This window comes from Galeopterus variegatus, unplaced genomic scaffold (genome assembly GCF_000696425.1).
Source record: "Galeopterus variegatus unplaced genomic scaffold, G_variegatus-3.0.2 Scaffold280, whole genome shotgun sequence".
Taxonomy (NCBI): domain Eukaryota; kingdom Metazoa; phylum Chordata; class Mammalia; order Dermoptera; family Cynocephalidae; genus Galeopterus; species Galeopterus variegatus.
In genome coordinates this window covers 236,637-263,854 of record NW_007726391.1, presented here as the reverse complement: position 1 = coordinate 263,854, position 27,218 = coordinate 236,637, and the positions used below count along the sequence as shown (strand labels likewise).

Below are 27,218 nucleotides of genomic sequence, written 5' to 3'. Positions count from 1 at the left end.
TCACAGTAACTAGATGACTTACTTTCCATGCTTATTTGAATTTATTCTCATAAGGGGATTTTAGATGGCACAGTTTAGAAAGAAAAGAGAGAATGAATTTAAGTAGCAAAATTTTCACTTACAGAAACAGTACCATCACAAAAAGTGCTGTGATATGTCCTGTTTCTATGGTGAAAATTTTATAATATTTACTTTCTATGATAAGAATTATAAGTGAAGTTCTATGTTGTTTGTTCAGCCTATTATGCAGATGGTGCTTGATTAAAATCTATTTTAAACTACAGCGATTACTGCAAGATAGTGTGCATTAAACAGCTCTCCCAGCTCCATTAAAGGCTTTGGGACTGCAGCAGTTATTTTAAATATGCTTATAGACGTTTCTAACTTCTCCAGGGACTTTTCAATATCAGTGACTCTCTTTCCTTGATAGTCTTACTACTGTATGCTGGATTCTTAAGAAGTATTATCTAAGCAACACCGTTAACACATGCTTTTTTAAAGTGAAAGATTATTGTTTTCCTGTGATAAATAAGTTAAATACATCACCATAATTAAGCAATAAGACATGACAGTAGGTGAATTACCAGAAGCCTAAGGGCACCTCCAGGGATTTGAGAAATAAACCTGTGTCTAGGAGTAAATTACATGAAGCACATGCATCTATGTAAATTTACATGTAGTATTTATTTACGAGAATATTTATGTATTTGTGTATGTATTTATTTATTCATTAGTGCTTTAATTGATTGTAAAATAAGTTTGTGGATAACCAGGGCTACATTTAGGTCCTCAGCTCAGCTATGTTCTTAGTTGCTATAATTCTCACACAATTTTTATATTTTTCATGTGTTCTTTGCCTTGTAATTCTAAGCCTTTGCCTAGTGCTGTAGAACACAAGAGCAGAAATGTATAATGAACCACTGCATGTAAGACACTGTATTGATGCTGAGAAGGATATAAAGATTAATGGGACCAGCTCCTCACTTCCAATGTGCTTGTCATCATGGGGAATTTATATTTTTGCATTATATAGTTTCTTCTATATTCTAAAGATTATTATGTGAAATCAAATGTAATTCTCCAGTCTCAGAACCCTAATAACTTTAGAAGTACTGTACTCTAGAACAGTATTCAGTACACAATACTGTGCTGTCTAATGCAGCAGCCACTAGTCATGTATGACTGCTTACATTTAAATTTAACTAAATAAACTTAAATTTTAAAAATTCAATTCTTCAGTTGCACTAGTCACATTACAAGTGGTCTATAGCCACATGTGGTTAGTTGCTACCCTTTTGGACAGTGCAGATAACATTTCTATCATTCTTGAAAGTTCTATGAGACAATACTGCTCTACATTTTAGAAGTCAAGGCCTCTTATAAAGTTAGAATATAAAATTAAAAGCTTTCACCCATCTATGCAAGAAATAAGGATCCAGACAATACCCAAAATTAAGGTCCAGGGACATATTATAAATCCATTTAACTAATTTTTCCACGACAATCATATTCATCACTACTGTGTTCATTCCAAACAGTTTGTGGTCAGAGAGCTAGGTATCTTTTAGAATGCAATCCATTACTGGCATGAAAGTGGATCCAAATTATAGCAACATTTCTTTCTTTTTTTTTTTTTTAAAAAAAGATGACCGGTAAGGGGATCTTAACCCTTGACTTGGTGTTGTCAGCACCACGCTCACCCGGTGAGCAACCGGCCATCTCTATATGGGATCCGAACCCGTGGTCTTGGTGTTGTCAGCACCGCACTCTCCCGAGTGAGCCACAGGGCCGGCCCGCAACATTTCTTTCTTCAAGGAGGCATCCCTATATAGGATCCGAACCCATGGCCTTGGTGTTGTCAGCACCGCACTCTCCCGAGTAAGCCACGGGGCCGGCCCGCAACATTTCTTTCTTCAAGGAAGCTTTGCATATGAGCAATGACCATGTGTTTTTAACATATGTGATGAAACTGTCTCCAGAAAGTAGGCCATACAAAGTCCCACTTCATTACACAGAATCTAAAATGGCAGCTCATTTTTGCACCCTCCCCACACAAGAAAAGTGAAAAATAAAAAATAATACCTCCACAGATCAGAGGACAATGCTCAGTGTTCATGATACAAACAACTTTGTATTTCATACAGTACTGCACAAGTACTCAGATACATTAGACATCAAACCACAACAGGAAATTTTCATTCCATTGTATTGTATCCTAAGAAGTGAAGATACTGTGCATAAGCCTTTATATAAGAATATTGAAGATACATTAGACATCAAACCACAACAGGAAATTTTCATTCCATTGTATTGTATCCTAAGAAGCGAAGATACTGTGCATAAGCCTTTATATAAGAATATTGAGCCATATAACAAACAATTACCTCCAAAATTTTTTTTAAAAAAAGAAATTTTTCATACATATGTTTTCCCTTTATATAAGTCTTTGGTGAAAGTCAGGAAATTATGTTAGATACTAGATCAGTTTTATAAGGGCAATTCTGTGAGTGTACAGAATATTATGATCTGAGAATATAGCTTTGGTGATCTAGTTTAATTATTGAAGGAAAGGAAAGGCAGTGAATCATGAGTAATGAATATTTTATGTGTATCCCTTAGATGGGTCTTCTCAGATGCCAGTTTTCTTGCACGGCAGATAATTCAAACTGAGGTTAACATGAGTATTTAAAGGGAAGGCAGAGTATGCTGTTGACTGAAAGCAGATCAATATGCTTTTGCTTTCAGGCATTGCAAAAACAAAGATGATATAATATTATGAGACTGGCTGGTAGTCTGTCCTTAATGGGGGAGACACCCCAGATTCACAATTTAGTGCCTCTCAGATACTCAATCAAGTACACAATTAAAGTCCCAGAGTTACACTCCATAACACATGAACGATATCTCCTGATCCTTGAAAATGTGGAGGCAGAAGTCTTGAACTGCTTGCTTCTACTAAATGAAACTCTGAGAATGAGCAAGACTGCATCTAGCCAATGCTCCAGGACAAGCCAAGAAAATAGGGAAAGCCTCCAGACAACTAACTAAATGAATTGGTTACATGGAATTATTCAGGGGTTCCTTTAAGATTGTTATCCATTGCCTCAAAAGTGATCATTTGTGGTTTTGATACACTTGATACTTGAGCTTCTTCCTGGACAGCTTCTAGCTGGCAGGAGTAACAGGTTCTCCTGATTCACCAGGTTATCCCTAGAAAGTAGAGCCCAGTTGTCAAATACAAGAGGATAACCCTTCTCCTTTATGTTATAGCAGGGAATCACACATCCAGTAGGTCTAAAACCTGCCCCATACTGTCCAAATACAAATTTTAAAAGTACGAATATCAGCATGAAGATCAGTGGTTCAGATACAACTTTGGACAAGGGAGGAGGGAAACTGACTTAGTCCATTTTGTGCTGACCTATATGAATACCTGAGACTGGGTAATTTATAAAGAATAGACATTTATTTCTTATGGTTCTGGAGGCTGGAAAGTCCAAGGTCAAGTGGCTCTTACCTGGTGAGGGTGTTTTTGCTGTATCGTGGTGATAGGGTAAGAGAGCATGAGAGAGAGAGGAAATTGCCTTTTCTCTGCATTTTTTGTTCTATCCAGGCCTCCAGCCAATCTGATGGTGCCCACCCACATTGAGGGCAGATTTCCCCCAATCAGTTCATCAACTCATACACCAATCTCCTCTGGAGACACCCCCACAGACACACCTAGAAGTAAGCTTTACCAGTTCTCTAGGTATTCCTTAATGCAGTCAAGTTGACACAGAAACTATTTAAGTAACCTGGAAAAATCTTCTAATGAAAACATTTACATTGCATGATAGGAAATTTATCTCTATGATTGACATTTGGTTATTTATCAAAAAGATTGATATAATCTGCAATCATGGACATGTCAATGTGTCAGGTCATGAATTTTATAATTAAAATATAAAATGAGTCTAGGTAGTGTTCCATATGAATAAGCATTCATTTATCTCTGCACATCATTCCCTCTTTGTAAATATTCCCAATCTCTGATAAAATATGCCCACCAATATCATGATTATGCCCCCATGATTATAAAATCATAATTAGGAAGACAAAGATAAACTCTCAGAAGAAAACGAGTTAGACTGTTCATCCAATAAGGTGACTACAGGAGAAATATGCTGCTGTCACAGTTACAATGAAAAAGAAAAAGAAAAAGTTAGGAGAGTTAAAAAATAATATCTAATGGTGTGATAATATAAAAAGAATGAATACATGTTTAAAGCTATGTAAATTAAGCTGGGAGAAGGATGAATATGAAGGCTACATAAAATGTAAGCTTTTTTTCTGAAAAAAACAACAAAAACAACACCAAGTGTCCCCTGGGAACGTCTGTGTTTGTGTGATACGGATGCGAGAGCATAGGTGCCAAGTCTCGATGGAAAACAACATTTTCTCACTTCCTCTCTAATTCTATTTTGATTTTTATTTCAGATCAATGGTGGAGAGAAGCGGCCTGCCTCTGATATGGGGAAAAAACCAAAAACTCCCAAAAAGAAAAAGAAGAAAGATCCTAATGAGCCCCAGAAGCCTGTGTCTGCCTACGCGCTGTTCTTTCGGGACACTCAGGCCGCCATCAAGGGCCAAAATCCAAATGCTACCTTTGGGGAAGTCTCTAAAATTGTGGCTTCAATGTGGGATGGTTTAGGAGAAGAGCAGAAACAGGTAAGATGGGATTGAACACAGACTGGGAATCCACGTGGTCTGAGACAGTGCACGTGCTGTGCAGAAGTGGCTTCCCAGGGCCTCCAGGGACTCCTTCAGGTTCCAGGACTGAGGCCGGGAATGTGCCTCATCAGAGCCAGACTTTAGAAGACCTTCACATAGTGTTATGCTCCTTGATTATGCCTCCAAAAATAGCATGTTAGTTTCTTTGTTTTAAAGTTTATATAGAGTAGTTACTGTTGGAAGGACTTGTACGTATCCCGGCCAGGATTACATCATTCCTTAATGTTGCCAGTGTGATCATTAGTTTCTTTGTTTTAAAGTTTATATAGAGTAGTTACTGTTGGAAGGACTTGTACGTATCCTGGCCAGGATTACATCATTCCTTAATGTTGCCAGTGTGATCATAAAGGCAAAGAAGAAATCCTAAAAATAATTTGAAAACTGTCCACACCTCTCTTCAGCTCTTACTATTTACCCGTTTGTTATCAAACCTTCTTTGCTTTTTGCTAAATGAACCTCACATTTAAGGGTTTCTACTCTTAGCCATTCCCTAAGATTGCCAGGGTATGTTATTCCATCACCCACATATATTTATACCATACTTATAGGCTGTGTTAAATGGGATCAGATGCCTGGGTTTTTTCTTCTCTTGTGGATGCCAAGGTGTGACTGAGGACCATGCCTTGGGAGGGTCACCTGAGACATCTCAGCCATCGCATAAGTATCCCAGAAGGTCTTATGCAGGGTGGGGGATCATGGAGAGAGTGTGGTGTAGCACACCTAAGCAAAGAAGCATATCGATCCCATATTTCTAAACCGGGTGCTAGGTGGCCATTGTCATCATCTAGAATCTCATCATCACAAAAAAAAAAAATTAAACAAGCATTATCATTAAAGTAAGTCACTGAAATGATTATATAGATGTACCTTTAGCCATTGCAGAATACTGAATTTCGTTAATAATATATTAATCTTGTATTTGATTCTCAATAGAGATATTTACCTCTCCTCATCATGTCCAGGAAAGTATGTAAAAAGCAGAAAGCCTCAAACCTTTAACCTATATATTGTGACTATACTATCAACAGTTGTAATTTTTATAGTATTTTATACTTTTAAAAGCACTTTCACATTATTAGTCTTACTTACTCTGCTGAGTACTCAGAGATATACAGGGAAATTATTGTCCAAAGTTTGCAGATTATGAAATAGGGCCAGATAAATTAAATTCATTCATTTATTTATTCAACAAATATTTGTTGGGCACTTATGTGCCAGGTGCTGTTCTAGGTACTGGGAATATAGCAAAGAACAAGACAAACAGGGCCCCCTTGGGTTGAATGATTTGTCTGAGATTACATAGTGGGGTACACAGAATTACTGTCACTAGAACTCATCACTCCACTTACAGTTCTTTTCCTAACGAACCCTATAAAATCAATGATGGTTGTAACAATAAAACTAGTTGCTAAGAAGATATAGAACCTATCCCCCAATACTCCCCAACCCCTTTTTTTTCCATAAGTCAAAGCTATCTTCTACAATAGGATCTCTGCACAATTTATTAAGATTGCCAGCCTAAGGCAGGTCCTCCATAGGGAAACACAGGCATACAATAAAACTAGTTGCTAAGAAGATATAGAACCTATCCCCCAATACTCCCCAACCCCTTTTTTTCCATAAGTCAAAGCTATCTTCTACAATAGGATCTCTACACAATTTATTAAGATTGCCAGCCTAAGGCAGGTCCTCCATAGGGAAACACAGGCATACGAGATGAAGCACTGTGTTGCAAGAGGTGTCTTCAAGGATGGGAAACACACTGCTGAAACGTTCTCTATGCACTCAATTGAAATATCTGTCTCACTAGTAAGAGAGGAGTTACATTGTGTTTTGTGATCATAATTAAAACCTAATGGAGTTGTTTCAAGACGTTAGCACTGCTTTCTATCCTAACTCGGATCACTTTGCTCTCACTTTCCCAAATCTGAGGTGTGGTTCCCAGTCGATGTTGGAGAACCACGGTGGAACAGTACACTGACTTCATTCCTCCACTCGGCAGAGCATCGCTGAATGAGAAACTAAGGGCACACCAACCAGGAATCCCTGTTCTCAGAATTATGTCATCTTAATGCCTCCCTGCTCCACCCCTGATGCCACATGTGAGGACATCCCTCTCTCTGCTCCAGTAATCCCTCTGTGTCTTCTCAAATATGAACCTGGCTTTAATACCGTAAAATCGTGCTTTGAGAGATAAAACTTCCTGGAGGAAGCATCCAGAAAGCAATTCCCCTCCCTAGAGACTGTGCAGCAACTCTTATTCATCAGGGACATAGATGATTTCTCTCCAAAGGCTCAGCCCCTCTCCCCTACTCAGGACTCAGCAGCAGAATGGGAAGTGTTGTTCCCAGGATCACTTGTGCTGCCTCAGTTTCTACTTTGTCCAAAGCTTTCTTTTGAGACACTTCAGTGGCCTGCACTGCTGCTCATCTTATTACTTCTCTTATCTGTCTCCCTGACCCCAGTCACCTTTCCCTAATTATTTACCACATTCAAGACCAGTATTTTAAGAGAGCGAGTTCTGCAAAGGCCCTTCCCAGCCCATAATTGGTCCTTTCCATGATCGGTATTAAACAATAAGTGCCTGTACTCATGTTTCCAGTGAAAAAGAAACATATTCTCATAATGAAAATCAGATAGTTCTTTAAGGCAGTAAACATAAAGCAGCAGGTTTTTCCCACTAATTCTACTATAATAAGGCTTTTTATTTTAATGTAGCAAGAGAGGAATATTAAGATAGTATTCCACATTCTTGTTGTCTGACCGTAGAAGGTATTTACAGACCCAAAGAATGTGAGATTCTCTATTCTCAACTGTTATGTTAAAAAGGGAAATTACTCCCATTCTCCCGTTCTGGCTTTCAAAATTGAGGCTGAGCCTTCCTATGTAGACATGATAACAATTATGATGTAATATTCAAGTCTTTTTAATTGCATACATATGATGACAAAACATTTTTCTCTTTCTCTTTAGCATTTCATTTCAAATTTAATAAATAACTTGTAACGGGTCTACCTTTGGATTCTCTCAATGGAAATAGTTGGGGGGAGAATTCCCTTTATAAATAAAGGATATAATTTTATTATATAACAGTGGACCTACATAACTCATCAGGTATTATAAAGCAATTTTGTAATCAAAATTCATTTGCTAAATAAAGTTATGCCAAGATTGCTTAGGAAAATATCTTCGTAGAAATAACTTTATATATTTATTTCTTATAAAAAGAAAATGTTTTTAAACTTGAGCACTGAGCCAGGGCACAGTTTTGGTTACTCTGAAATGCTTTGTCCCCTGCTTTACGGTCTTTTGACTTAACAGGGGTTCGATATTGCCTATCCTTTCCTGGAAAAAGATGATCTTACTTAGTAAAGAAAGTGAGACTGCAGATTGTGCTAAAAGGCATGGTTCATGACACATAGCATGCAGGCCCATCCCAGGGACAGCAGAGAGGGTCAAATGAATGAAATCAGACACTGCTTGCAAGAGGAAGCATGCTGCACAGGATGGGCCACCAGTCCGCTGCCACGTGGCTGCCCTCCTCCAACAGTTTGCAAGAGCTGCCAGCAGAGCAAACATGGCCTGCCTAGAATGCACATTTTGGCATCCAGAAAATTTCAGTATCCCAGAGTGTTATTACGGTGTGCCACCACCTGTTCTCTCCATCAGTGTGGATTCATTGTGCCAACATACTATAATGCCTCTGTTTCAAACTTAAATTAATTGCATTTTATTTCCATTTAATATTCAAATTGGGGAGCACACATACTGCTATGTATTTTTAAAGGAATGTTCCTGGAGCAGATTAGAGGCAGACCATTAAACTTTAAAATTTTGGACAAATGTGCATGTTACAGAACAGAGCCACGTGATGCGGTTGGCATTGTGTAGGCAGCTGGTTCGGGTAGAAGGCTAAGATTTCATATACCACAATTGTTCAAAAATCCTGTTGTCATAATAGCCCACAATTACGAACAGCTACAAACATAAACACAAACTGGGAAAAATGGACAAAATTATTGATGACTTATTGGGGGCTTGGAAAATTACAATATTTAAGGAAAAACAACTATTAGTGAGATCACAATTGAATGTTTTCTTGACAGCCAGAGGGAACATGACTAATAGAGCTGCTGTGTGTTTATATCACATGCTTCCTCATTGTGGAGTGTAGGCGGGAATAAGCAGCCACTGCAGAAGGGCAGATCTTTATTTTCAGAATCCATGGTGAGTAAGAAACTATATGTACTTTGGTGTCTGTGAAGAATCTTTCAAAGAAGAGAAATCAAAAGGAAGCTGAAAGAAGCGATAACAATCCTCAAGGAACACAAAACCTCCCTTATGAATCATTCCTACCAAAGCCACCAAACGAACTCTATATATCAGAGATCTCTCCATTTTAATACTTTGGAAGATGGTGCTGAATCTGGAATGGGAACAGAATTGTGTTTGGGATTCCAACCGGGAGTTTTAAATGCTAATGACTCGTAAGACAATGGAGAGCCCATTTCAGAAGCATACTAAGTTGTTTAAAAGGCACCAGATGGAGAAAGCAAAATAAAACATAAGTGTTGCTGTGATGTTGGTCTTTGCTAGTTCTCTTTTACTGACTGGAACCTACAGAGAAAGAAAAAGAGTAAGGTAAAAATATCACGCCCTTTGTATTAGGCTCCTTGGAATTTCAGCAACCCTCAGCATCTTTTTTTTAGGAGGTTACGGCTAAATTTCCAGTCTACCTCCGTTATTTCTGAATTCTCTGATTCTGGCCATTGTAGTACAGGATTTGGGTTCACAATGACAACACAGAACAAATCAAACCCTACAAAATAAAAAAGCCTGTCCAGCTTTGAAGCAGAAAGGGTTGGTCAAAAAACTACAAAGGGTTCTTGGGTCTTTTTTAGCAACTGAAAGTAAGCTCTTAAGTGGAAAAGGAAAGTCACCTTAAATCAGAACCAGATGTAAATTACTAAATGAACCTTAAGCTCCTAATTGGAGACACAGTCGGGCAGTAAGACGTTTAGTAAATTACAAACAAAATGTTCTTGTTTACATTACATTAAATGGCTTTAAAGCTGCAGCCAAAGAGCTAAATAAACATGCTGTTATGCTAAAAATGGAGTGGAAAGCCTATTCAGAGTTTGGTGTATTCAGGAGAAACCACAGCCCACGGTGCCCAGAGAGTGTATTTTTGTAAATGCCAGCCCTGTCTTGGAAGAAGAGAGTGGATTTACCTCGAGATCCAGAGCCTAATGAGCAGATATCACTTGCAGGGAAACTGCTCGAGTACTGTAACATATGCCTTCTTTCAGGATGCATAATTCATATCCGAGGATATTAGCCATAGCAGTTCAGCTCAATAGCAACACCTCATTATTTTATCCCTCAGTATTTATTCCTATGTTTGACGCCTCATGAAATTACTGTTAATGTGTTTATATAAGGGCAGATCCGACACAAGTGGGAAGAATGTAATTTCCTACTCATTCTTTCCTGCTGCTGTGTCCTCTTCCCTGGTAGAAGTGGCAAGTGTAAATAGTTAATTTGCTTCAATTATGAGCCTGTCCTGCTAAATTAGAAGCAGCAGGGATATGAAGAGCCAGAATTATACTTAGGAGGCAGCTGACAAATCCTCTGAGCCTACAGAATCAAATCATTTACTCCACTACATAAATGCTGCTGGGGTTTTTTCCCCCCTTATCTTATGATAAAATTTGGATTTTATGTCAACAATACTTAAGGTTAAATAAAATCTTGTTGCACTATAACATGCACACGTGCTTATCTTGGCTATTTATTTTTATCAACCTTATGCATTTTCCCAATTTTTTAAAATTAGGAGTAAAGGATATGTAAAACAATTGTTCATTTAAAAACTGTAGAGTATAAGCAAAGTTTATATTCATACAAATTTGAAACCAAGCAATTAAAATTATGACATGAAATGGTGACAATATTTTACTTCTAAAATCCAGGTATTTATATATACATATAATTATTGGTATATAAATGTGATTAATGCATAAACATATGTAGTACATATATACAAATATTCATATGGTCATAAACAGTGGGAACAGACATTTTATTTGAAAGTTTGTATGACATTAGAAAGGAAATAATTCAAACATAATACTCACTCAAGTCTCTTGTGCTTTATGTATTATTTGTAAAGATGTTTGGGTAGTATATCTGTATATCAAATCCTCTATTTCCATTGATGTACATTTTAGTTTAGAGATGCAATTCAGTCATTTATCCATAGTACTCACGCTAATGCTGACTCTTACAAGGAGAAACCTGAGACCAAGGATTATACACTCCGTACATATTTCCTGAGCACCTACTATGTACCAAGCACTGCCCTGCATGCTGGGGCTTCAGCAGTGGAGAGACCAGGCCCTTAGGTTGCCTCTCTGGGAGAAGCAGCCAAGGGAGTTCTCACAGCTAGGGGGAGCTGTTGAGAAACAAAGAGGTGTCACTGGACACCAGATTGATCCGATTTACACCATGGTTCTGCCATATACTTGCTGTAAGTTATTGGGTAAAATAATTACCCAATCTAATCTGTGTTTTCTTATCTTCAGAATGAGGAAAATAATACCAATGCAACATTCTTGTTGGGAGAATTAAAGATAATACATATATAGAGTGTTTGACAAAAAATGCACATAATCGAGGCATTATTTTTAACACCTTTTTTGATTCCATAGCTTCAGTGCCTCATACTCCAGCAGGCACATATTAGGCACTCAATAGATTGATGAGTGTAACTGAACAACATCATACTTTCTCTAATAATCCTCATTTAATAAATCAACAAATGGAAGGAGCTTTCTTCTGATTTCTGCCATCCTAGAAACAGGTTATATCAGTATTGTTGAGACCATTTAGATAGATCAGATGGTTCTCAAAAGGAATCCATAGCAAGATTTTTGTCACATTGTACGTTTTCAATTCTCCAAATACAACTTTATAAAGGTCTTTGAGTTTCGGAACACTTAAGAAGATACTAAGCAAGTTATACAAGATGGAAATATAACCACATTTAAGGACTAAGTTCTATATAAAATACAGATGCATTTGCTCTAACAGACCTAAATAATAACAGCCAAAGAAGCTGAAATTTTAAACTTTCTAAAGGATATGGCAGGGATATGTGATTATTATTCCTTATACATAACTGTATTTCTAAGCATTTTGTGTAAATAGGAAGTTGCAGTAAAAATAAATAAAATAAAAATAAAACTGCATTTCCAGTTAACCAAAAAGAAAAATGCCCCTTAGTTTTTTTAATAGTGTTTGAATAGAACTCAGAATTGGAAGAATTTTACATTTTTTTTATTATTCTAAAGACTGTTGAAATAAGCTATGACTAGATATTAACAAAGGGCCAGAGCAGAAAAGAAGGAAGAAGGAATTAAATGGTATTTCTAAGGTTTTGCTTTTCTGTATGATTTGGACGGATTGTTTGTTTGAGGAAGGAGCAGAGAGTAAAAGAGTAAAATATCAAATTCCATAAGAATTTTTTTGTTTGTCATATTCATTGATATTGAACTACTGATTTTAATTAGGGATTACCAGCCTATAAAAATGTATGTGCCTGCTGGTATTTAGAGCATTTTAAAAATGACTCTGTGAATCACTAGCTCACATGAACAGGATTTGGGTTCTCTTGAATTCCCATTTGATATCTCTCTACGTATGTTTTAGTGTAGCCATTATATATGTTTTAGTTTAAACACCGAGATGCAATCCTTAAATAGGATATGGTAGCTTTCTTGGAATAACAAACCACAGCATATAACTAAGTTAGGACAGGATGAATTCAGAAGTGTTTGGATGAACTGAGGAAAATGATAAATGATGTATTATGATCTTTAAATCCTCATCTGGCCAACTTTGCACTTTATTCTAAACAGCTGTGGACCATTTGGAAGCCATTTTGTAGCTCAACTGAGTACTAATATTTACTGTATGAATCATATACCTTTAAAATATTTGTCTTACCCTGAGAGAGAGAGACCATTTCTTTCCCAAACTTGGCTTTGACATAAATCAGACCCATCCTCGTAAGTTAGAAGATCTGTGCACTTGATCATTGCAGTGGTTACCAAATGCATTCCCATGACATCTTTGGTTTCTGCAAGGAGAGGACTTTCTCCATCCATAATTGTAGGCTTTGAAATGTTTTTGAGAAAGTTTTTACTGGTAATTTTTAAGTATCTGTTCTAAAGTAAGAATTTCCCCCACTGCACCTGCACGTGGAATTCTTACAAGCTGATATCATTCTCTCATATTTGAGGTCTTTCTTCAGACATTTCCTATAAATACAGACTTCAGACAGCATCCCTGTCCAATTTTAGAAGACAGCATCAGAAAGACATACAGCGTTTATAATACTGGAGTCATTAGGTAGCTCTCAAAGGTGGTGGTTCTAACTATTGTTGAGGAGACCACCTCAGATTTTAATTCTCATCTGGGCTACTCTCCTTTAAACACAACTGCAGAAATACACCTCCTGAAATTACCCCCTTTGAATTCTCCCTCAGAACATCTGCAGCTATTCAGGACAGAGTGGATCCATCAATCCACGTAATAATGCGACAAGATGAGTTGACTCTTTTCTAAAGTGGTGTTTAGGCACTTATGCAATGATTCCACGTAGTCAATCATTGACAGCCAATAGGGAGCCATTTGGAGAAAACAGGGGACTCTGAATGCTAGTCAGGTATCCTGTAACGACATCGATCCCGAGCAAAACCAGCGGCACATATTCATCCTGAAATGCAGGGAGTTCGCAACCTTTCTCCCTGCTTGTTAAGCAACAAATTTCAAGAAAGTTAACACTTTGTGCGATGTTCACAGCCAAGAGCCCAATAAAGAGAGAGCATCATAGTAACACTTGCTGTTTCAGTAGAAACCAAATGAAAGAAAGATGATAGATGCTACAATCAGGCCATCTGGCGAATACTGTTTCATCTGCTGCTGCTGCTTAGAAAACGATGCTTTGGGAAATGCTGTGGACCAAAGTCTGTTACACTGGATTTTCCTTTGGAAGCTACATGAACCCTAGTTAGCTGAATGGAGGTCACTTGGAGAAGCATAGTCTTAAAAACATGATAAAAATGCTTAGGGTAGACATGTACCAGTGTGTACAAGGAGACTTCACATAGTTCACAGAAAAACAGGATTAAAAAATAATATGACTCTTTCCATGAACTTTTTGAAATACCCTCATATTACCATCAAAAGATATATTTACTAAATATTTGCTTCAAAGTCCTGAGTAGAATTTCTATTTCTGTAGGAGAAAAACCCTATCGGAAAAATTTTAAGGTATTAAAAGTAAATGTAAACATGGTCATTAATTATAAATTATGTCTTAGAGAGGAGGTTTAAGGAAAAACTGTAAACAGAACCTGTCTTTGAAGAAAAAAAATAAATCAATAAAAAGCAGAAGAGCTCTGTTTCTGATTGTGGCTGCGTCAGGGCGTGCAGTGTACACACATCATACTGTTCAAAGGCATTAACTCTGCCCTAGTATGTGTTTGTTTTCACATGTAAATTTCCATAAAAGAATCTGAATTTGACTTCCAGTAATTAGTTCAGTAAATTTAAAATACTCTTGTACCTGAACGAAAGGGTTTGTTGGCTTTTTACTAAAAAACTTTTACATAGAATTTTTAAAGTTTCTTTAGTTTCATATGTAAAGATGGCATAATGATTATAAGACAATATTGTGCTAATTCTTAATTGCTTTATTTTAACTGGCCTTTACTATGCCAAAATGCCAAATATAAAAGTTCAGGCTGAAGACCTCCCTAAAGGAGAACAATTAGCACATTCATTCCATAGGATCCTGTTATAATTCTGTGGACAAGGTTAGTCATTTGTTTACCTTAAGTAAAATGTTCTGCTTTAATTAAAATATTCATGAGTAAATAGTATTTCTCACATCTTGAATTTCACAGTTGGGTACTGGGCTCAGCAAACCACAGTCAGCATTAGAAACCATAAATTGGCCTCTGCTGCCGACTGGCAGATATTTGGTCTTTAGACAAAATTTATATTTAACTACTCTGACCGATTCTAAAGGCACTTTTCAATACTGACCTGTGTCTGTTTTTGAGCTCAGCATTACAAAATATTAGCCAATGCTTGTTCCCTGCTGTAAATTCAAGATGTGAGAAATTTTAAACAGTTGTATCAATGAAAATACATTTCCATTTACACGGTAAATGGTGAAAAATATTTTGTTCTTTCAGGTTGATTTCAGACGATTGCCAAAAATATACTTAAAGCCTTGAAAGAATCAGCTTAATGGTAGCAGACAACCATGTGTGTTCACTTTGCTGATATTTCATTTTCAACTCTAATGACTCCTCTCTGTTTAACTTAGCAATGTGACCCTTAACATACAAGGAAATCATTTTTCAGTACTTTTGCTCAATTTAAGATGATTTTACTTTTATTTTCAAGATGATTCCCTCTCAAAAATGAAAAGCTTCTGTAAACTGAAATTCATTTCAGAGCATTTTTACTCTTCCAAAATAAGGTGTCCACAGATCCATGTCATCCAGTGTTTTCTTTCGTTGGAAAGGGCATGGCCAGAGCAGCCTGCACAGAGTGGAATGCATGTGCCTCAGCCACTTGGGGTCCCCATTCTACTCCCAAATGTGTCCTTGATTGCCATCGCTGATTCCTGAGTTTTTGAAAATACAGCTTCAAGGCTCAAAATCTCAAAATAGTGATGAACCTGCAAACTTCATTACATTTCTTTTGATTTGCTTATTGAACATGAGTTATCATCTTCAAATCCTGTCTTTGTTTTTGTATTTAGCATGGAACATATATATCAGGATATGAGTGCACTAGAGAATTTTCTGCTCATTATATAAATATGAATGCCTTATTTACTAACGTGTGGTTTCCCTGGGAACCTTCATCAATAGTATCTTTCTAAGCCAACCACTTCCACTCTCAAAGTAACCCAGATAAATCTTTTCATATGCTCTATGTAAAATGTAAAATTTTACTATTGTTAATCATCTACTTACCTAGTCTATTGCCATACTTCTTAAAAATCTGTTTCAGTAAGAAAATGCAATCTTTGGGGAGAAATATATTATTATATTATATAATTGTGTGTGTGTGTGTGCAATTATCATTCTGTATTGTACTTCTCTAAAAACAAAAGCAGATGCATTTTCTAATTTAAGACTCTTTGTTGTTGTTACAGGTCTATAAAAAGAAAACCGAGGCTGCAAAGAAGGAGTACCTGAAGCAACTAGCGGCATACAGAGCCAGCCTTGTATCCAAGGTAACGTGCAATTGTGTAGTACTATGACAGATTGTGGCCATCTTGGTGCACACTTTGATAGTCATTTAAAAGCATAAACGATCACTTTAGCATGATTTTTAAAAATGTAAACTCTAAAAAAAGCTATATGTTATGGAAATATTTGTTCATTACTGAAAGACCAGAGCAGCATCCTCTGGCCTTTTGTAAAATACTGTCTACCTGTGGATTATTGGTTTTGTGGATTAGTCACAGCACATTCTTAATCCGGAGCCAAATTTCTACTTGTCCCTGTCCCACTCTTAAATTTCCTCCCCCTCCCCATCCCATTAGCCTTTACTGAGGTGATGCCAATTGCTTGAAGTTCTAGCCTCATTGCTACATTATTAGGAAGTAAACTGGCCAGGAAAAAAAAATCATTTTGTTTAAAAATAAAAGCACCACGTAAACACTAGATCTTCCTGTTCTAAATACTCAAGAGTTGACTTTTCTTGGTCTCGTGTTATTATAAATACATTTCCCCTTATAGAGATCTCAGGGAGGTGGCCTCAGAGAGATGGGCTATGTCTGTAAGTGCTCGACACCTTGTCATCTCAAGTCCAAACCTGGCTGTCATTTTGCTCACTGTGGCCCAGGGCTCTGAACTTCATCCCATTCACTCACAGAAATACTTTCTTCATTCACTAATATCCATTCCAATTCTAACAACTCTAAAATAATTGCACAAATTAGTTTTTTTATTGAGGAAAATATATACTGCATATAATGATGCAAAGAAGAAAAGAGGGTACAAACTATAAAGGCATATGACATTTCAGAACAGTATTGGCCTAATCCAACCTTATGTTCTACTTCTAAGGTATGACATTGGAGGGAAACTTACTATTTATGATTTAATCTTTTTTATTAATATTATCATTGATTATACACATTCACTGGGCACAGAGCTGACCATGAACACTTGCTGTATTATCTTACTGTAAATCTCACACTTTCTAATTTATCTTACTCTTTTTGAAGCTATTTATATTTTCTATTGATACTATCTCACATTTCTGTATATGTATAGGATTCAAAGAATGCATGTAAAATTCTAACAAAAAATAAAGTACAAAATATTAGGTCCATCTAGCCATTAGAATAAATAGTCATGTTGATATTGTTACAGATTAATATGCCAAAAATATAAGAGGAACTTTAATAAAAAAGAATTCTCCTTTTATCATCCAAAATAAATTTCTTTTTGAATGTTTTAAATAAAGTTTTAGTCTGAGCATTTGACATATGAGAAAATCAATACATGAAGTCTCAATCCCAATACAAAGCACTTTAGTTAATGACATGCAGATTGCCAGAATGCTATAATACTGACTAAGCCTTTACTTTCAGAACAACTGTCCTCAGATTTGCTCTGAGCTGCAACTTTTCTTACTATTCAGTCTCAGAGTTGCAACCTGCAGTATATGGCAATTTGTATAAACGCTGCAAATTGCCATTTCTACATTTAAAAAGCCAAGCACTTTTTTTACAGCTTACTCTGACATTTTTCTTCTCTTTGGCAGTAGGAATTTTGCTGGAGCTCTTGAATATCTATTTATGTACAACTATCTATTGTGTGTATACAAATTGAAGGAAAGTTACAAACACACTTTCCAGGTTGGAAAAATGACCCTCTGATGTTGTCAGAGTGAGTGGTATTTGCAGTGTAACCTTCTAGGCACCTACAGAAAATTACCAGCCTTTCCTCCCATAGCATGTGGTAACATATATAAAAATCCATTTCTTTTCTGTTTCAATTATGACATGCAAATAATAGTCATTCGTATTTGAACATATATTTTTCCTATGTTATAATATTTTTACTATGTTATAAAGTATTTTCCTATTCTGAAATATTTAAAGGAGCAAATAGAAAATGCTACATGATACACCACCATGTGCCAGCCCAACTCCATTTTCTTCCCTTTCTCCCATTCATATATTCATTTCACAGACTTTCCTGGGCATGTGGTCTGTGCCAAGCACTGTGCCAGGTTGACAGAATGCCATGGAGAACAGGCAAATTTGTCCCTTATACTTAAAGAACTTTCTCTTTAGTCAGACAACTCCATTTTCTTCCCTTTCTCCCATTCATATATTCATTTCACAGACTTTCCTGGGCATGCGGTCTGTGCCAAGCACTGTGCCAGGCTGACAGAATGCCATGGAGAACAGGCAAATTTGTTCCTTATACTTAAAGAACTTTCTCTTTAGTCAGAGGAGACTAATAAATAATGAAAATATAAACTAATAAATGATAAACATCATTGAGAATCTAAGCGTTCTGAAGGAAATAAAGCAAGATAGCAGCTAGAGTGGACTGCAAAGGCCTCCTTGAAAAGGTGACATGGGGACCAACAGGAGACAGGAGCTTGCAGAACCAGAGTCTGAGGGGAGCATGGGCCAGACAGCGCTACAGCAAGTGCAGAAGTGCAGGGTGGCAAAGCTCCTTGAGTGGAGAGGTGGGCAGTGTGGCTGGAGCAGAGCGAGCAGACGGAGTGTGGTTTGAGATGAAGCTGAGAAGATGGGCAGGAGCCGGGTCCTGAAAGCCTTGCAGAACACTGAAAGGAGCTGGGGTTTACTGTCAGGGCAAAGGGAAACCACTGAATGAGTTTCAGTTGGGGATGGCATGATTGGATTTATATTTTTAAAAGATCACTTTATGTGCATGAGCTGCCTTAATCCTCACGGTTTATCCCTTGAAGTAGGCTTGATTACCAGTAGTTCACTGAAGAGGAAAGGTATCATGCAGAACCAGTAACCGAGGCCTGCGGTACCTGCACCACCCTCGTCTCCTGCCGGCCACGCTTCCCTCGTGTGTTCCTAAAACACCCATGAGGGTAAAATAAGAAAATCTATATCAACAGCATGGTTCACCTGAGGACATTAGGCTAATGAAATAAGTCAGTCACAGAATGACAAATACTGCATAATTCCACTTACATGAGGTATCTAAAGTAGTCACATTCATAGAATCAAAGAGTGAAAATGGTGGTTTCCAGGGACTGGGGAAGGGAAAATGAGGAGTTACTAATCAATGGGCATAGTTTTAGTCAAGCAAGATTAGTTAGCTCTAGAGATCTGCTGCCCAACATTGGACCTACAGTCAACGGTACCATATTGTTCACTTAATTTACTAAGAGGGTAGATCTCATGTTGAGTGTTTTTACCTCAATAAAATAAAATTTTTAAAATTTAAAAATAAACAGCATGGTTTAGGATCCTGAACATAGGAATCACTTAATAAATATAAACTATTTTTACTATCATTAATTTTATTTTAGCATTATTGATATGTGTGCAAAGGAGTTGGAAAAGATATGTATATCATCAAAAATTTAGCTGGATCATATTTTCAATTTGTCTGCTAGTTACTTTGATCCAAAGAAATTTTAAAGTGACATTAAAAATTTTTTTAATTTGCTTCATAGATAAATATAAGAAATGATCTAGATATAAACAAAAATACATTCATCTACACAGGCTTCTTAATTGAAATGATCTTTATGAACCCTGCAAAGAGGGCCAAGAATATATGCTATTAGAAGGCTAGGGCTTCCTAACTTAAGTAGTTTTACACACTATTGAAGGTCATATGGGGTTGAGTTATTAAATAAAGTTTAAGGAAATATAGTTTTTCCATAGACTCAGGAATTCCTAGACATGAGTCTAAATTATTATGCTAAAAACAATGTATAACTTTAAAGCAATGGAACTAGTTTCCTTTTACCACATAGAACAGAATTTATATTCCCAAAATGAGTGTTGCATTCAAAGTAGTCACCTTGGGAGAACTGCAAACTTATTTTATGGTTGCTCCCAGAGTTCAAAGGATTTCTGAAACTCTCTTTTAGAACTGCAGTCAGGAAAAGTTTACGAGCCGCATTAGAAAAGCAATCTTGTTACATTGTTTTCACACCTCATTCTTTTCCCCCAAAATCACCCAGACATAACCCACAGACTTGGCTTCAAGTGACTATTAGCTGTTTCCAAAAGTCAAATTCACCATCAAAAGACAAAGAGTTGTCTGAGGATATGTAAAACAGTGTCCCACAGGCTCTGAAGAGAATTCCAGCAGGGAACTTCCCAAATATCCCAAGTAAAAGCAGCATTATTGAAATAAGTGTACAGCTTTTCAGAAGCGCCAGCCTGGGAGGAAAAGGCATTTGCATGACTGGGTTCTGCTGTGTTAAGTAAAAGCAATCAGATTCATGACTTTAAGGTCACACATCAAATATGAGATTTTTTTTTCTACCTTAAGGAGTAGCTCATGAACTAAGGTTCCAAAACTTATAAGGGACAGTGGAAACTTTTTTTAATGTATAGTTCAGGACAATATTGAATTAAAATGAAGAAAGTTCTCTGTTGCCATGATCAATGGTAAGGAAACCCAATGTTCAGTTCAATTAAAGAGTGAATTTGAAACAAAAGAAATGATTTCTTTTTTATAGGATGAGGTAAACTTAAAGAATTCATGCCATGTGTGTAGGCTCCCACACCAGTTGTCGGGCTCTTTTACCTGCTGGTAATCTTGGACCAACTGGGCCAATTGTCAAGCGAGGGCTGGGTCTGGAGCTCACAGACCCCTCAAGCCCATTGTCCAGACTGGGCCACAAACCCTTCACATGCCAGGCTGAGTCCTCAGACCCCACACACGCCAGGCTGGGTCACCAGACCCCTTCATGCAGGTCTATGAGCTAGGTAATCGGCCAAAAGATCCTTGGAGCCATGGGTTGGAAAGCATGGCTGTGTGGGGTGGACATCCGAGGCCGGTGCCCGCCTGCCTGCTTCACTAAAACTCTCTCTCTCTCCATTCCCTACCTCCCTCTCTCTCTCTCTTTGAAGAACACAAGAACAGCAACAAAACCAAAAAGATACATTGGCGTGCATGTGCACTAACTACACACACACACACACACACACACACACACAATTTGCTTACAAAGGATGCTGAACCACACCCAACTGGACCTGAGGTGAGGGCCCTGACCAGACTATTCTATTTTCCCAACAATCCACCCCTTCTGGGTCCTGCCATGCAATCTACGCATTCAGAATATTCCATGATGTTCCCTCAGCGAGGATAAATGACCCTTACATTCACATACTACACATTCCATCCTAGTCCCAAAAGTCTTGCAGCACCAATTCAAAAGTCCAAAATCTCCTCTGAGACCAAAAGCAAAAGTCCTTCCAGCCGTGAACCTGTAAAGAGTCAAAAACAAGTGTATCTACTTCCAAGATACAGTGGGACAGACATTGGGTACACATTCCCATTCCAAAAGGGAGGAATAGAAAGGAAAAACAGTCCCCAAACAAATCCAAAACCCAAACAGGGCAAACATTAAGCACACTGGGGCACCTGGATCCCCAAAGCACTGGGCAACCTCACTCATACAGCTCTGCCAAGTGCAGACCATTGAGCTGCCTGTGTCTGCAGCTTTTCCAAGCTGGCGCTGCATGCTGCCAGTAGCTCCACGGTTCTAGGCTCCTAGTCACAGTCCCACAATCCTGGCTCCACTAGACATTTCCTCAGTGGGAGTTCTCTTTGGGGGCTCTGACCCCACTTTTCTGCTCCACATCACTCTGTAGATGACCTCCGCAGCAGCTCCACCCCTGCAGCAGGTCTCCACCTGAGTCCCCCAACTTTTCATACATCTCCCGAAATCTAGGTGGAGGCTCCCACACCTCCACTGCTCTCACAAACTGCTGGCCTGCAAACTCAAAAACACAATGTGAACGCCACCAATGTTTTTGGCTTTTTTTCTTCAGAGGTGCTGAGGCAGGATTGCTCCAGCCAGAGCTGCTGGGATGTAGGGAGCAGTTTGCCTAGGGCGAAGACACCTCAAGTCTGCCCTCCAGGACAAACTCAGTTCTCCTAGGATGGGAGGGGTGCTCTCCCAAACTTCTCAAATGACCTCATGGCCTGTGATGGGTGGGGCACCCTTCCAGACTTCTGAAATGCCTGCAGTGCTTTTCTCTCACTGTCTCAGCTATTAACATCTAGCTGCCCCACCACCAAGATAATGTCTTTAGCAAACAGTTTATCTGCTTCACCCTTGTGTTTTTCTCCTGCTCTCTGCTTTTACATTCTGCCTTTTGAATTACCTCAATCAGCTTGGCTTACACCGGCTACTCACTCAGTCTCCGGCAGTTTTGTAGCATTCGCCCACAGTTCGAACAGCTGCATTCACCCAGTCCATCAAGGAGTGACTGCCCTGCCCCTGGGCATATCTGTGGCTCTTTTGCAGCCACTGCCATAGAGACAGGCACATAGTAAAGGAAACTAACTTTTCCACCTTTTCACCAGGTGAAAACATACTTGAAATTCTGAAGGGGCACCCATCCTCTGATCATCTGCCCATCTGCATGTGGCACTCTTTTCTTGGGTTTTACGGCACCCAGCTGGCCATCGGGTTTAAGTGGCGCCCTCCAAGCCTTTTGCCTTCAGACAAACGCAACATGCGTTTACTACATAGTCTCTAAAGCACGTTATTTCATCCACCCATAGTTCTCATAGCTGCAACCACCAAGAAGCCAGGAAGTCTCCCTCTTTCTGCTGCTTTACAGTCTCAGTTTCTCATGCACAAAAGGTCATGCCTGGAGACGCACGGTTTTCCCCAGCTCACCACTGGGTTGGTCATCTTCCCTGGTGTGAGAGGCAGGAGCGGTCAGTTGCTGCACATCATCCTCCAGGACATTTATCCATGCTTCCAACAACTCCTTTCTGCCACAGTCTCGATCAGTTTGCAGCATAGTGAGCAATAAATAGCCAGGCTCCAGTCAGCAGAAAAGTGGCCACTGGGCACCACACACTCAAAGACAGTCACATTTCCTTTGCTCCCAAGGGGTTTTCTGCTGTAGTGCCTGGTCTATGCTGCCTTGCAGTACAGTGTGCAGCAACCAGATCCCAGTCAACAGGAAGGTGGCCATAGGGCAGAGCATATTCAAAGGTAGCCACATTTCCTCCCTCTTCCAAGGGCTTTCAGCTCTTGTAACTGCTCAGAATCCTGTCGCAGATTACACCAATTGTGGTGTAATCCTGCCGATGACACCAATTTGTAGAGCCATGGCTAATGTCTGGAATCCTGACAGAGCCAATTGTCTAGCTCTTAATCCTGTTTGTGGTGCCAATTGTAAACACGCCAGTTGTTGGGCTCTTTTACCTGCCAGTACACGCCAGTTGTTGGGCTCTTTTACCTGCCAGTAATCCTGCACCAACTGGGCTGATTGTTGAGCTAGGGTTGGGTCTGGAGCTCACAGACCCCTCGAGCCCATTGTCCAGACTGGGCCACAAACCCTTCACATGCCAGGGTGAGTCCCGCGACCCCACACACACACCAGACTGGGTCACCAGACCCCTTCATGCAGGTCTATGAGCTAGGTAACTGGCCAAACGATCCTTGGAGCCTTAGGTTGGAAAGCATGGCTGTCCCTTGGGTGGGGCGGACACTCAAGGCCGATGCCCACCTGCCTGCTTCACTAAAACTCTCTCTCTCTCTCCTCTACCTCTCTCTCTGTCTCTCCCTGAAGAACACAAGAACAGAAACAAACCTAAAAAGATACACTGAAACGTGCATGCGCACTAACTCCACACACACACACACACACACACACACACACACACACAATTTGCTTACAAAGGATGCTGAACCACATCCAACTGGACCCGAGGTGAGGGCCCTGACCAAACTGTTCTATTTTCCCAACACCATGGAGAGCTATTGAGACAAATGTTAGTCTGAATTTGAAAATGGGATGGATCATTTTATGACTGTTAACATAAAATTTGCAGCTCTGTAAACCCAGATTGTGATTTTAAAGACAATAAAATCTCATGCTTCAGGGTATAAGTTAATTACCTGCAAGGACCAGGAAGAATTTTCCTTCTAAAAGTAACAATGCACAATTGAGTAGGTGCATAAATTTTGTTTAATTTCCAGTGTCTCAAGTATTGGTCAATGCTGAAAACAAGAATCCAATTAGATGGACTATTGATTCGATTTGGTTCAGCAACTTCTATGTTTTTGCTTCCATTGAGTTTTATGTCTTGTGTTTATACTTCATTATTTTAAATAACAATTGCTTTGTCAATCTTTCATTTTTATAGCACATATCATTCCTGAATGAGGGCATTTATATGCTATGAAGTATTATCTTCACTGTACAAAGTAAACGGGATTGCAACTATCTTGGATTATCAACAGCTTGGTTAATAAGAAGTATCTTAAGTCTTATAGAGCTGTGTCTGTTGTACATTTGCAATATCAAAGGAAGCCTCTACTGATAAGACCGAAAGGTCTCTACCACCACTGCCCCACCCCTTTTTTTTTTGTCTTTTTCCGTGTCTGGCAACGGATCGCAACCCTCAGTGTCGCCCCCGTACCGGACCGGGACCGGCAACGGGATCGCAGCCCTCGGTGTTGCGCCCGCGCCTCGCTCAGCCAGTGAGCGGGAACCGGTCTGTATGTGGGATCCGAACCCTCGGCGGGAGCGCCACCGCACTTCCCAAGCAGCGCACTATAGCAGTGCGCCACCAGGCCGGCCCCAACCCCCCTTTTAACTTGTACAAAAAGTCTTTCAGAATCTGTGGTTCAAAACAAATAGGAAAGAGAACATACAGTAGTACCCCCTTATCCATGATACATTCCAGGACCCCCAGTGGATGACTGAAACCATAAATAGTACCAAACCCTATATTTACTGTTCTGGCCTATATATACATACCCGTGATAAAGTTTAATTTATAAATTAGGCAGAGTAAGAGATTAATAACAGTAACTAATAATAAAATAGAACAATTATAATAATGTACTTTAATGAATGTTGTGTAAATTTGGTCTCTCTCTCTCCCTCAAAATATCTCATGGTTCTATACTCGCCTGTTTTCTGGCTTTGGTTGACTGTGGGTAACTGAGATAATGGAAAGCGAAACCACCAATTGGGGGGACTGCTAGACTCATAACAGCAAGAACAAGCTCCTACCCTGAAAATCTTGAAATCAAAGGTTGATTTTCAGTTGTGTATACACTGGTAAAATCTCATTTCTCAGGTGACCAACACAAGACCTCACCACTAAAGAAAAGTGGTTAATGTATTTGAAAATAGAAACAAATTTGATTTAGAATGTATGAGAAAATAGTTCTAATTTCTGAATGGTAGGTATAGAGATCTTCAAATGCAATATAATTGATTTGCAAAATTGTAGCTTTGCTTTCATAGTTTAATTGGGAAAAAATGACAGTGAGAGTATATTAAATTTATAATTTCTTCATATTTCCATTTAATCTGATTATAAATTTATGGCAGTTTGCTATTGAAAATGAACTTATTCTATCTGTCTTCCAAAACAATAAAATAACTCTGTAATTAATAGATGGTCTATTGTATTAGTCAGATTAATAATTAATGAGAAGTGAAGCTGGAAACAGATTTTTTCCCCATCTAAACAAGTAGACCTGTGCATAAAAATACAAATTCTCATAGTATCAGTGGAATACAGCAGACTTCTCTGCTGCCCCCGTCCACCCAAGAGCCAGTGATGCAAAGGGGCAGTGTACCTAACCAAAGGGCGGAGCTAAGAGCTGCAATTTCTCATTGCTTGAGGAAGACTATGGGTCATGCTGAGAACAGAGAAGCAAGTGGGGAGATCCATCTGATATTCTGTGGGTTTTCCAAGCTTTCAGACCCTTTCTCTTTCTTTGGCAAGAGGAATGGCATGTCGTGTCAAGAGGTCTCAGCAAAGGCAACAGTGACTACATGCAGTGTTGCTCAAGATGAGTCATTCGCTCCTTCAGAAAACATGTTTGTGTTCTCTGTGTACTTTGCACTGTGCTGGATGCATGGGCTGCAGAGACTCAAGCCGTCAAGAGGTCTCAGCAAAGGCAACAGTGACTACATGCAGTGTTGCTCAAGATGAGTCATTCACTCCTTCAGAAAACATGTTTGTGTTCTCTGTGTACTTTGCACTGTGCTGGATGCATGGGCTGCAGAGACTCAAGCACCTGCCATGGAAAAGATCCCTTCCTTGAAGACAATACAAGGAGAGAACTATTGAAGTGCCTGCCTTGTGTAGGCACATGGCTTGACACCACATTTATCTTCTCACATTGAGCAATTTGGAAAGCAAAGAAAAACAATGTAACTTCTCAAAATATTTCCTCCCTCTATGTTAAAAACTGTTTCAAGTGTTGTCTGAATCATTATGTTTGGAAATCTAACTTGAGTTTGCCAATAGTGTTTCTAGTGGTTAAAAGTTACTGCTATTTCAAAATGAACCCATTTGAAGACCAGCAGGACTGGTCATCACATGCTTTGCCATGGAGAAGATAAATGACAAATAAATGGCTGGATAGAGAAAATGTTTTATGTTTAATCACTTATGAAAAAGAGAGCTTTTACAAGTTTGGCAATAAAGTATCTCAAGTTATGTTGCTATTTATTTGTATAAATCTGTATGTCTGTATCTCTGTCTCTATATCCATCTTCCTATATTGTGGACTACATGCTACTATTTAAAAGTAGAGTTCAGAAGTATTGGATTCATTGTTATTTTGAATTCAACATTTTTATTTCTATAGTCAATAATCACCTCATTTTCTAGTAATGAGGTATATGAAATTAAAAATGAAAACATTTTTCAATTACACGTGTTTCATACTTTCAATTATATGGGAAATGTGAGTGGTCTTTATTCTTTTTAAATTAAAAACAACTATAAAGCAAAAAATAAAGATGCACCAACACACATTAATTTTTAGATGTAGTTTCTTTCCCATATGAAGTTGACAGTCTGTAACCAAAAAATGAAATTAGCTCTTCTGCAATAAGCTAAAAAAGAGGGAATCCAAACACAATGAAAATACTTTCCCAGATGACTTTTAAACACACAGACACACAATAAACACATAATATTCTTGGCATATATGGAATGACTTTTGCAGCATTATCAGCTGCAGTACATGTTATTCTGATGAACAAATAGTCACTGTTTACACAGGCTGAATTAACTCATTTGAACTTTTCCTTGAATTGTTAATTATTCTGCACATTAACAATAAGAATTTTTAAATGAAAGCAAAAAAACTTTTTACTTAAAAGTTGTTTGGGT

General features: G+C 38.5%; 1 protein-coding gene across 1 annotated transcript in view; it reads left to right on the top strand.

Annotated features, from left to right (window-relative positions):
- TOX (thymocyte selection-associated high mobility group box) overlaps positions 1-27,218 on the top strand; it is a 327,015-nt gene that overhangs the window by 288,715 nt on the left and 11,082 nt on the right. Inside the window, exons 5-6 of the mRNA XM_008566948.1 lie at positions 4,477-4,707; positions 16,010-16,090. Of these exons, the coding sequence (XP_008565170.1) occupies positions 4,477-4,707; positions 16,010-16,090 (312 nt within the window). The remainder of the gene's footprint in view (positions 1-4,476; positions 4,708-16,009; positions 16,091-27,218) is intronic.